Consider the following 12,738-nt stretch of genomic DNA (forward strand, 5'->3'; position numbering starts at 1 on the left):
GAGTGAATACAATAATTTCGAGACGTTTTATGAAAATCGCCCCCCTAAATAAAGATCTTCTGCGGCGCTTGGTGCTTTATAAAACACCACACTAGACTTGTAAATGGATAGCCGGTTCTGAATTCGTATTCATTTAAGAGTATTCATATCTACAAATTTTATTACCGAAAAATATTTGTATCCATATGTTAAGCAATCAGATTTGGAATCGGATAATTACTTATTGGATCAAATTATATCTGGATAAAAAATTATCCAAATAGAGTCAAATGTTCAACATTTTTTTCTCTGAAAATAGATCATAATCTGATTAGGAAACCCGTATTTCATAATCGAATAATCGAAAATAAAAAAATTATTCAGTTAAAGTAAAATATTAAACATTTTTCTCAAAAAATGGCTGATAATTGGATTTGAAAACCATTAATTGGTAATCAGAAATTGGGTAACCTTAAATTGTAAATCGAAAATAAAAAATAAAAAATAAAAAAATGGCAATCACCAATCAATAATCGGATAGTTTATCAGATCGGATTATTATCAGATATCCAATAAAGTTTCGGATTCGAATTTGGATGTCTTCTCTAAATTTTTGTCGGATTCGGAATAAACCACCACAAATTAAAAATTAAAAGCATCACCGATTCCCCTTTTTCTTGTAGTGAATAATTGTTTTTAAACCAATAGCTCACAAAACACAATCAGCAAAGGACCTATTCCTTTAAAGTGACCTGAACACGAGGTTCCCTATAGGAACTTGACCTGTATCCACTATTATTGTCTTATACAGACTTAAATTGCTATGACCAACCTAGACAGTTGTTTAGTTGGCAAAGAATATCAGTAAACAACACTAACTCTATGCATAAATAACAACAAATTCTTTAGAGAAACCATAGAGACCCATATGAATAGATTATAGACAATTAAATGAGTACCATTTAGGGGGGGGGGGGGGAATACAACTAGCCAGGTTGTATTTGAGGTTGGAAGAAAGAGTTTGTTTAGAAACATTGAACTTCAGAAATTACCTTCTGGCTTCTATTTGAAATTTCAAATCCAATTTGTTCTTCTCTCATGGGTGAAGCCACATTGGGGCCAAGGGAATCATGTTCGAATGTGGATCATCTCCCATAATGATAGCTTTACAACCACAAATTACGTGGGCCCACAAGTAAAAAATAATAAAACTTTAAAAAAATAAATCACATCACCTAACCCTTTGGGTCCCCTTGTAATTTGTGGTTAATAGCTGTCAGCGGAGATGATCCAGACTCACCATGTCCCACCCTCCACCCAAAAAAATTAAAATCGAATATTCCCCCGTTCCCTTCTAAAAATTTAAAAATTTTCTTCTGACCCTCTTTCCATGTTTGAACTGTAGGGGTGTCAATAAAGCCCGATTGACCCATTTCGACCCTAAGTGCAGGCGAAATTCAACCTGAAGGGCGAGTTAGGGTTACATAGTACTTGACCCTGGTTGGGTAGGGACGGGCTTGGGTTCCACCCTCCGAGCTGTAATTTCATTATAGTCATTAAAAAACTTGATGCCGCTATACTGTTAATTGCCACAACAATAAGTTTCTCATATTATTACAATTATTAACTTTAGTGTTGTTGTTGTAGGCTCGTAGTTATAGCATTTTTTTTATTGTCGTGGTTTAAATACTAAAATCTAAAATATCTTAAATTACTACATACATAACTGTAATTATATTTATGCAGTTAGAGGGAATGTATTTGCTACGATTTTTAACCGCAGTTTTATATCCGCATCTAAAAAGAAATTGTTACTACAATTTTAAATATTGCAGTTGTATAAAAACTATATTACTACAATTCCAAAATGTAGTTCTATTTTAGTATCTAAAAAAATTGATATTGTTACACTTTTATTTCCATAGTAATAAGTTCCATATATTACTACAATTTTTAGTTGTAGTTTTGTTTCCGTAGTTACAATGTTTTTTTAATACTATGGTCTTGAATGTTGTAGTTAAAAATATTTTAAATTACTGCAATACATAACTGTAGTTATATTTTTGCACTTAGAAGTAATATATTACTATGGTTTTAAATACTGTAGTAAAAAGTTGTTCATATTACTACAATTTTTAGTTACACTTTTACAAGTACATTTATAAGTATATTTGTTACTACAGGTGTTACGTACTGTAGCAATAATTGTTTTATATTACTACACATGAAAAAACTGTAGTTATAAGAGATTTGTAGCTTCGGTTAAAAAAACCATAGCTAACTATCTGTAGTTATAAGGGGTTTTTGTTGTAGTGTGAAGGGTTGACAAAGTGAGGTATTTGTGGTGTCATTAATAAAAATAGGAGTACTGGTTAGGAAATCCTGAGGCGGTGTGGGAGAAGAGGAAGAGGAAAGTGAAGTGAAGTGAGAGTGGATTTCATTTCTAATATGATCAAGTTCATGAAGGTAGATTTCATTGCTAGATTTTAGTTTGTGGATTGAATTTTTCTACCTCCTATGGGCTGTTGATGCATGAAAAAAAATGGTGTTCCTATACCCTTCCTTAATCCATTGAATACGGGATCTTTGGTACCAGTGTTTTTCCTCCGCAATGAGCTGGCTCCAAGGCGTTTTCGGATGTTTGCCTCTTCATGAGCAGTTTCAATGGTGGGAAATTGTAGTTGGCATTGTTCAAGAAGGTAGGCCAGTCTGTATATTTCTTTGGATGCATCCTGGAAGGTTTGTTTGCTCCAATGTTTGAGAGATTGGGTACAATTTAGAATTTTTTGTTGAAGTTGAAAAGCAGGAGATCCAAATCAAGAATTGAACCAGCTTGACTGAATTTGCCTTGCAAATTAGGATGGTCTTCTCATTTTATTTTATAATGGAATCGAATGGGTCTCTTTCTAGGAGGTTCGAGGGTTGCCTCAATAGGGGTATGATCAAATCCAATCATGGCATGTCTATGTCCATAAATGTTCCCAAAAAGCTGAAAGAACTCCATGTTGATGAAAGTTCGGTCAAGACATTCCTTTATTAGATCAGCTCCCTGCCTTTTGTTTGACAAGGAAAATTTATTTTCGGTGCATCTAACCTCATTTAAGTGACAATTGTTTAGAGCATCTCTAAATTTGTACATTTGATCCTAGGGTTTGGGTCGACCGCCTAGTTTTTTAGTGTTGTTAAGGATTTTATTGAAATCTCCTAAAACAATCCATGATGAATTGTTATTGGCACCGAAGTGAGTGAATTCATTCCAAATCAGATGTCTAAATTCAGCTTGAAGGTGACCATAAAACAAAGTCATTCTAAAATCAATCATAGAATTATTCACATGTATATTCATATCAACAAAACGTGTAGATGCATAATGAAAATAAATGTTAACATTACCATCATTCCAGAAAATCGTTATACCTCTAGATCTGCCAATAGTATCAAGACAGTAATAATCCACAAAGCCTAAATATCTTGCAAGAATTCTTATTTCCACTTCCCTTTGTTTAGTTTCCAATAAAAGTATCATGGTTTGCCTTGTTTTTCTACATAATTTTTATAAAAAAGATTTTGTCAAGGTTGGTCACACCCTTGACAATTCCAACAAAGAATGTCCATGGCTCCCGTGGGGGTTGAATCAAAGCAGCCTGGCTCACCCTTTTAGTTGAAGAAGAAACTCTTGTTGGATCCACCAAGATCTATATTGTTCCTATAATAATTAAATCATAGTTATGAATATAATCACAGAAGCGTAGAAATAAATACCTGTGCGTTCTTGTGGTAGATCCTCCTTCTGCTCTCCTTGAATCTTCCATAGCCTTTCACCTTTTGGAATCCTTCGTTTAAGTGTTTGTGGAAACAATCTCAAACCCAAATGTATCGTATGACGGCTACGGGGACCCAAGAACTTATTTATAATATAAAACTCTAACATTTAATCACTCCCACAATAGTAAAGGTCAGTAATACCCTTGAATGAATATGGGCCCAGATAAAGGGACTAGTATTAGTTAAGCTCACAAAATCCAACAACCCTACCTCTTGGCATACCTCTAGCTCGCATAACTACTTTAAACCTCTTATGTGAGTATGCACCAATTTTTCAAGCATGGGCATAAATGCCATTTACCATCATATATAGCAGAGATGAGAATAAACAGAGGGAAAATTACTGAGGAAACACAAAATTTGACCATTTATATATAATGATAATCTCCAAACCAGAAAGTGAAAATATACTACCTGACACGATGATAAAACTAAAATAGATAAAATGGGGGAAGAGAAACAGTGGAGAGAGAATTCAATAGCATATCAAATGATTAAATAATTCAATAGCATTTCAGAAGATTAATATACATAATCATGATTTGGGGATGGGAAGAGAAAATAGAGAAACATTCTACGGCTACAATGCATTACTATAACCAAACATCTACGGCAGCCTGCAACATAGAAATGTTTGAAAGAAAAAGAAAAGTGGAAACCAGAGAATAACTGGATGGATTTCTTAATAATAATAATAATAATAATAAAAGAAGTAAAGTAGAAATGAGTACTGAATAAGACAGAGAGTAATCGTGAATAAGATAAGAGATTGATCATAAGTATACACAAAATAATCCACAAAACAACATTAGTAAGATTATTCTACTTGAATCGATGATGGAAATCAAGCCAAATAGAATAGGGGAGGGAGTACAGCAAGCTAAAAGAAAATATAAAAACGCAATCAAAACAAATTTATTAAGGGGAAGGGACAATGATGAAACTACAGAGCCCCAGCATTTTGGGATGGGAAGAAAAAGGAAAGAAAAAAGAAAAAAACATTCTATGGTTAAACAGCTGCAATTTAGGAAGGTTTTTGTTAAAAAACCAGAAATCATACAAACGTTGCAGTGAAGTAGAAAATTAGAAAAAAAAAAATTGCTATGGAGATTGAAATCAGCAACTACATAAAGACGTGAAGCAGAGTGCCGGCCGGTAACAGCACAAACTGGAAAGATAAAAGGAGGAAGAGAAGAGCTTAGATAAGTTATTACCGATTAAAACCGAAGAGGTAAAGTTGGGGATGGGAGAAAAAAAAGCAATGAAAATCTCCTCACGGGAGGGAATACCCTGAAATGGTTGGGAGAAAGAGAGAAAAACCCTATTCGCCGAGTAGTGTCAGGTAAAATGGATTTAGGAAGAGCTTGTATGTATGTAGGAGATGATATAAACAGAAAGAGAGAAGATTTAAAACGAAAAAGGACATGGCTTAATCTCATACTGTATAAGTACAATTATGTCGGAGATCTCATCTTTCCAATTGTGTACACCTCTAGAAATCAAGGGAAACGGCTTGGTGGGCTGGAAACTTCAACTGCTCTTTCAAGCATTTGTAATACCTTCTTCATCGTAGGCCTCAGAGACGGGTCCTCTTGAATACACCAAATTGCTATCTTCACCAGCCACTTCATGTCCTTGATGGCCTCCTTGTCATTCTCCACCAGCTCTTCCAGTTTATCATCTCTATAGCAATCATAAGCCCAGTCAGTCGGTATTGCTCTGCCTTCTTCACCCCCTGCTGTCTCCACGCTTCTCCTACAAGTGATGATCTCTAACAGCATCACACCAAAACTATAAACATCTACCATCGCTGTGATTGGCATACTCTGTGATCGCTGTAACCACTCTGGAGCCACATACCCTTTAGTTCCTCTAATGCGTATTTGAGTTAAGACCTGGTCAGGCGTCAACAGATTCGCTAACCCAAATTCAGAAATTCTTGGCCTGAAAGAATCATCTAGAAATACATTTTGAGGGTTTATATCACAATGGATTATCTGACTGCTGCAATCTTCGTGCAAATGAGTAAGTCCTCTTGCGATTTCGATTGCAATCTGGTTTCTGTGGTCCCAATGAGGCCTTGAGAGCCCAAAGATGAAGTTGGCCAAAGAGCCTTTGCTCATAAACTCGTATACCAAAAGCCTGTGTGTCCCTTCCTCACAAAATCCAAGCAATCGGATCAAATGCTTGTGGTGTGTCTGGCCGATCACACTTACCTTTGTTTTGAATTCCTTCTCACCATCTTGAAACACCTTGTCTAACCTCTTCACTGCAATTGGACTCTTAGAGCGTAATGGGTAGAGACCTTTGTAAACAATCCCAAAGGCACCTTTCCCCAATTCTTCTTTGAACCCATTTGTTGCTTCTTCAAGTTCTTTGTACGTAAATGAACGTAGATTAGTCTCTGAAATACTAGAAACTTGATTAACACTCTTTGGTCTTCTTTGGTATGAAACGAAAGCAATGACACAAGTTGCAGCTAACAATATGAAGTTGACAGCAACTAGAGAACCACCCAATGATCCGGCCAGGATAGCTATTGTTGGATCTTTCTTCTTCGAGTTTGAAGAGCTTGCAGGTAGCACAGAAGTTGCAAGCTTAATTTTAAATAAAGCCTTTCCAATTTCAGTTGCACTGAACCTCCCATTGGATATGGGAAGTCTCTTCTTCCAGCACATGGAATCACCAAAAATAACAACTGCACAGTAGCAGTCATGCAAGCAAGAACTTTTGCAGTCGGATTCATTAACGGGTTGAATCCTTTCATAATCATTATAAGGCCAATTCGTGCCAGCCAGCTCCCTGAACTCGAACAGACTCTCCATGGAACCAGATTCACCCTCCTCACATACAAGTGGAACTTTCGGTCTGCAACCACTGAGAGTGTTCTTTGGATCATTAAAAGTGTATCCAGGAGGGCATTCACAGATGGGCATCCCATTAGAAGCTGTACAGTAGCTATTATACCCACAAGCACCACTACCATATTGCCCAATGATGTCACAAACGTCTTCAGGAAACGATTTCTTGGCGGACCACTTTGCAGTACCTTCACGAGAAGGCCTCGGATGAGTGAACAAATACAATGCTCCTCCAGCATCAAGGGTTGCTCTGTGATAGAAATCGGAAATCGGGAGTACGTCGGAAGGTGAGAGATCCACAATGCTTCCATCGCTACCCCGTAAATAAAAATTGCCTACTGATTCAGTGAAGACCAACGTGGAACGGTTATCAGCGGGATTAGAGCCCTGAGAGAAGTACGAAGAGTAAGAAAAATAACCCGGTATGGAGACAGGATTGAGAACGAGAGTTCCATCTTGAAGCAATTGGAGCTGAAACCTTCCCCGTGAGTAGTCAGTCGTCGACAGCTTTGAAACAAGAGTCCCACCCACTTCCAGTACTTGTCCAGGCAACATGGTATCTGTAGGATGGCTGAAGCTCTGCCATAGGTGTACAAAATTGCTACTTTCTAGCACGAAGTTGCCATTGTCGAGCATGGCAGCGTAAGCGACAACATCGCTTGGATTTGAGACTCCAGCCGTCCATAACTTTTGGCCATTGGGGTCGGTAAGAACAAGTTGTCCATCTGTTGTAAGCTCAATTTGGGAGCTTTTTGGAACTGAATATCCACCATTGGCGTACCAAACGATGGTGTTATCTAGTATTTGATAGAACCAGATGCAGAGCAAGAAGGAATTTGAATTTGTGTCTAGGCTGCGAAACCCGAAGGCAAAGTCATTGGAAGGTGAAGTCCATGGAGAACCTCCATCGCCAGCTATGAGAGACGTACCCAAGGTCACATTAGTTTGAGAGACAGCCAAGAAGGGGAAAAGTAGACAGGAGAGGAAGAGAACATGATGAAAAACATCATCAGAAGCCATTGCCAAAAAGCTATTCGTGAAAAGGCCTAACAGAACTCAAAACATTTTAAAAGCAAGATATGATTAAGTCTAAAAATCAATCACCGAAGAAAGAAATCTAATCCTAATGTGCAGTTACTCTGCAATTTAAAAAAAGACCTTGATACATTACAGAAGCATTATGGTTCAGTAAACTCAAAGCTGGAAAGTGGCGATTTTAGTTTACTCAAATGGTCCTTAGAGTTCTGTTTGAATGATCTTCTTCTGGTCTTTTGTAAGATTCATACTTTTCAATGGAGAGGTCGTTCAATTTCAGACGGCATTTCCAAATTTAAGAAAGCAACAGCTCGAGAAAAAAAAAGCCATCACAAAGTTACACTTGATTGGTTTGCTGATGATAACTAGTCCTTCAACCGCAGCCACACTTCAATCATTTCGAGTAATCATGATCAAAGTCTCATGGGAAGGTGAGGCCATAGGATTGAAGGCCACTATTTTAAATGACAAAAAATCTCAATTGTGGTCCAAGAATCATGTGGAATATTCCATATGGATTTCTTTAGGAAATTTTAGGTGCGGAACCTTTTAATCAAAGCTTAAAATCTTGTTAGGTTGATTTAATTAGGGGTCTTTCACTAAGAAGTATGGGCTTATCATTCTATTGACGCTGCTCTAAATAGGTAATGTTGTTTAAAGTGTTTTAAGTCAATTCGTTAAATGTTTAAAATATCTATCCTCCTACACACTGTAATGTTTTTTTTTTTTTTTGGTTGAACACACTGTAATGTTTTAAAGCGAGTCTAATGGTATAGCCCACTCCTCCTACACACTGTAATGTTTTTTTTTTTTTTTTTTTTTTTTGGTTGAACACACTGTAATGTTTTAAAGCGAGTTTAATGGTATAGCCCACTCTCTTGGGAACTAAAATCCAGTCCATTTCCTTGTAGATGTATGACATGTGTTTTAACATTACATCAAAATGTTGAAGTCGATTTATAAGTCACATAATTTTTTTTTAATTTAATCACAACTCTTTGATGTGACTTATAAATAGATTTCAACCGTCGATGATACATGTCATATATCTACAAGGAAATAGACCTTGTAAAAAATGGATTGGATAAATTTCCCTCTCTTGGCTGAATATTGGTGGAAAATATTACATTGAAGAAAACTTATGCTTCCAACATGCTTTAAAGCATTATCCCTAATTCCCAAGAAATTGTTTTGCAATTTAAAGCCATGATCCAGTCGAGTGATTTTTTGCTTGACTTGTGCTCGATCAAATTTGATAACATCGCCTAGGCGGCTTATTAATTTGTGGAGTGACCTTTGAAAAATTGTTAGATCATCTTAGATGGTAATGAATCGAATTCAAATGGGGAAGATAACACAATCCACCATTCAATGGGTCGAGAGACACAATGGGAAACACAAACAAATATTCAATTCCAACTAACTACCACAACCACCACCATCAATGCTAACAATCATTTCAAATATCTCTAAAGAATAGTTGTAAAGAGGGTTTACAGGTTTCCTTACCTCAAGCGCATTCTTCTTCTTTGCAGAACCATTCTGGATCTCATGATAATTTGCAACCATCTTCTACTATGCTGTCCAATTGTTTCTCTTTTGTTGGGGATCAAGATTGTTTGTTGTTTTGTGATGCAAGTTTAACCCGGGATGGTAATACAGGAGGCGTTGGCTATGCTCTAATCTCTTCAACAAAAGAGGTCCTTCTGGCTGTTTCTCAACCTCTACATTTCCATGATGTGATTTCTGGGGAAGCATTAGCAATTCGTCAAGCCTTGATGGATGTTATTGATCGAGGTTTTCGACGTATTTGTGTCTTTTCTGATAACCAATCTGTGGTTTCTTTTTTAATTACTCAGAGTGGAAATATTCCTAGTGAGGTTGAGGGTATTTTGGAGGATACATTACTCATATCCTCCACTTGTGCTTCTTGTAATTTCTTTCATGTTTGTCGGGATGCCAATGGTTTGGCAGATTCCCTAGCTAGGAAGGCTTTGTTTGCCAATGGTTTGGCAGATTCCCTAGCTAGGAAGGCTTTGTTTATTCCGAGTAAGACAGTTTGGCCGTTATCCGATCCTTGGTTGTGTAGTGTGTTGCCAACTGGGTGGTTTCCTCGGTAGTTCTTTTTTCTAATAAAATATCTTTTTACCAAAAAAAAAAAAAACAGGCGATTTATCCTTGTGATTCGCACTTCAACCCACTAAACTTGCAAAGACTCCACAATTCCCCAAGCTTTTCTCTTCTCCTAAGATGTCAGCCTCCAAAAACATAAAATATTTATTTAATAGACATAAAAACAATAAAATAGGGTTTTAAAACTAGAATTTTTGAAAACGCCATTTTCTAGGTGGGGGCGGTCAATCAGTTGGACCAACTGCCTTCGAGAGACCGCCCCCACCGCCCCCATAACTTCTTCATCTGAACGAGGTTTTCGCCGGGCTTTGGCAAGAGACTCATCTAAACATGTTTGACTCAGTAATAATATTTACCATGGCATTGGGGGTCTTCCAACTTTGGTTTCCGTGCGTGCCAAAATCATCTTTTTAACCGATTTAAGTTAGTTCTCTCTCTCTCTCTCTCTCTCTCTCTCTCTCTCCCCTTCCAATATCATTCAAGGTGGCTGAGTCATCTCTTATCTCGTCATGTCCATAGGTTCCATTTCTGAACTCTCAGCTTCAACTCAAATGGTCCAAAGTTGCCTTCTACTGGCACTCCTTGTCCTTGGACCTACAACAATGGGTTATCCTATTAGGATTTTGGGGATTTTACAATTAAGATGTGAAGAACGTTGGTCACATAATATCTCTTGGCTGAACAATAAGCCAGTGAAATCTTCAAAGGCTAGAGGATCTAATCATATAGTAATAATAGTAGCAAATGAGTCCTATTCATTGCCGAGACCATGTAGAATACTTAGGATAATATCTGAATCCGATACTGGATGAGCTGCAGATGATAATTTGTCCACAACATGTTTAACCTTCTAGAGATATTCAGCCATTGTTGAGTTGCCCTGCTTCATTTGTAATAACTGATTCTTCAACTGAATAACTCGGGCTTGAGAACGGTAGGTGCGTCACTCAAGGATAGTCCAACCTACACAGGAAGATCTTGCTCCAACGATCAGTGCAAGGGTGTTGAACTTACTGTCCAGGAGAGTACAATCTGACCTTGTTTAAACTAGATTAGATATGCAAGATTGGTTATTTGCATATCAGTGGAAGTGAAGGTTGAAGAAGGGAGTAGGATTTGAAGCAGGGTGGGCTGCTGCCATCAACGTAGCCGTAGAGATTGTGAGCATGGAGGAATGGGACAAACTGAGATTTCCATAGCAAGCAGTTGGTACTGTGAAGTTTAACTGGCAGCAGAGAGATGATGTGATCTGGAGATATTGAGTCTGGTGTATTTATAAAGTATTAATATAAATAGGATAATTCTCTGGATTCAAATTCAAATTCAAATCCACCGTAACTAGCTCTATCATCGATTGATCTTTATCTCCAACCGACCAACAAATTGTAGAGTTTGATTGTAAACAAGTTGTAATTTAAATTCAAATATTTGAATTGTAATTCATATAATATTAATATACATCTCCTACTCACTAATCTGAGTGTGGAAGAATTCTCTCTCAAACGAAATTCTAACTATTAAAATAGAATTACATGTAACGTACAATACATAGCAGATAGATTTTGAATAGAATTCAACCTCGGTTGTTGGAGTGGAATAAGGTTTGTCTCCCTTAACTGTAATTGACCAACTTCATGTTGGATTTTAAATTTTGAATTCTTCTTTTCAAAGAAAACCATTTCATTTATCCAACTGTTTTCAGTCGTTGAAGCTTACTTGCTCTTCACCCTCTTCCCACCAAACATTTTCAGTCGCCATTATCCCTAGTGAATCAGCCTTCCATGATTGACTGGTCCACTTTTTCCAACACCACTCTTTGCATTGCAGGGCTCGTAGATGATTTGTCGAAAACTGGTTTGTGGATTTTTTGTATTGTACATATAGGGCAATGCTGCTTTGTTCGAGTAATCTTGCTTCTACAATTCATTGTCGAAGAGTTTTGATCTAAGCTCTATGTCAAGGAATTTTAGTTCGTGGCAACCCGGCATCTTACTATAGATAGGATCATTTCTACTGGAACCTGTTAGTCCCTACCCCAACTAAACCATGATTGTATTATGTGAGCATTGATCAACACCTTGTTAGGTAGGGGAGAACAATGTACTTCATTGACGCTTTTCCACCATACATTTGTGGTTGGGCCTACTTGTAAATATGAGAAAAAAAAATTAGAGATAAAAGCTCAGTGGAACCCATGTGGGCCCCACCCCCTACTACTGTAAGGTTCAAAAGCATTAAGGGAGCACATTGTTCTTTCCTTATGAGGAGCTGATTTGAATATATATTATGTAATTCCTGTATTAGCCATACTACCTAAGATACAGCATGTTACCTTTTTTTCGAAGGATGGACAATCCAGTTGCTGTCCAAGAGTATAAGATTAATGATGTAATTCAGTGTTTGTCTTAATGAATATTTTTTTTTTCTTTTTCTTTTAAAAAGAAAAAGAAATATCAGAGACAGATTTTCTCTTCAAACTTCTGATTTTCCTTGTTCTTGATTTTTAATATGCTTTTTTCTTGAAACTTAATTACATAACTTGGTTATGAGAACCAAGGGTTCTTTTCCTTCAGAATCTGTCAAACTTGCAAGATCAAGGATTTATTTATTAATTAAAATTTATAATGCTTATATAGATTTTGTTCTGAATCATTTGAATTCTGATTTAGGATAATTAAATAGAAAAGTACTCTCATATGAAGCCTCTTCCCTATCTCAGATTTAAAAAAAAAAAAAAAAAAAAAAAAGAAGAAAGCAAAAACTATTGTCTTAAGTAGCAATAGAGACTGCCCATGTCAGACAGAAATATGTTCCAGTTTTATCATTCAAGTAATCCTCAATGACTACAATTCAAAGGTAGGTTTCGGAACTACTAGTTTAGTTTGGAATTGTTTGGCATCAAACG

At 36.8% G+C, this 12,738-nt stretch overlaps 1 protein-coding gene across 1 annotated transcript; it reads right to left on the bottom strand.

Annotated features, from left to right (window-relative positions):
- Positions 1–4,589: 4,589 nt before the first annotated feature.
- On the bottom strand, positions 4,590–7,885 carry LOC149029336 (G-type lectin S-receptor-like serine/threonine-protein kinase LECRK3). Its single transcript, XM_089150573.1, has one exon. It carries the CDS (start codon positions 7,683–7,685, stop codon positions 5,304–5,306), a length of 2,382 nt encoding a protein of 793 aa, XP_089006699.1. The 5' UTR covers positions 7,686–7,885; the 3' UTR covers positions 4,590–5,303.
- Between the last annotated feature and the right edge of the window lie 4,853 nt (positions 7,886–12,738).

Source organism: Hakea prostrata, chromosome 1 (genome assembly GCF_041222555.1).
Source record: "Hakea prostrata isolate BN-2017 chromosome 1, UWA_Hpros_2, whole genome shotgun sequence".
NCBI classification, from domain to species: Eukaryota; Viridiplantae; Streptophyta; class Magnoliopsida; order Proteales; family Proteaceae; genus Hakea; species Hakea prostrata.

Coding starts and splice junctions, on each gene's coding strand:
- LOC149029336 (XM_089150573.1), bottom strand. CDS start 7,685: ATGGCTTCTGATGATGTTTTTCATCATGTTCTCTTCCTCTCCTGTCTA.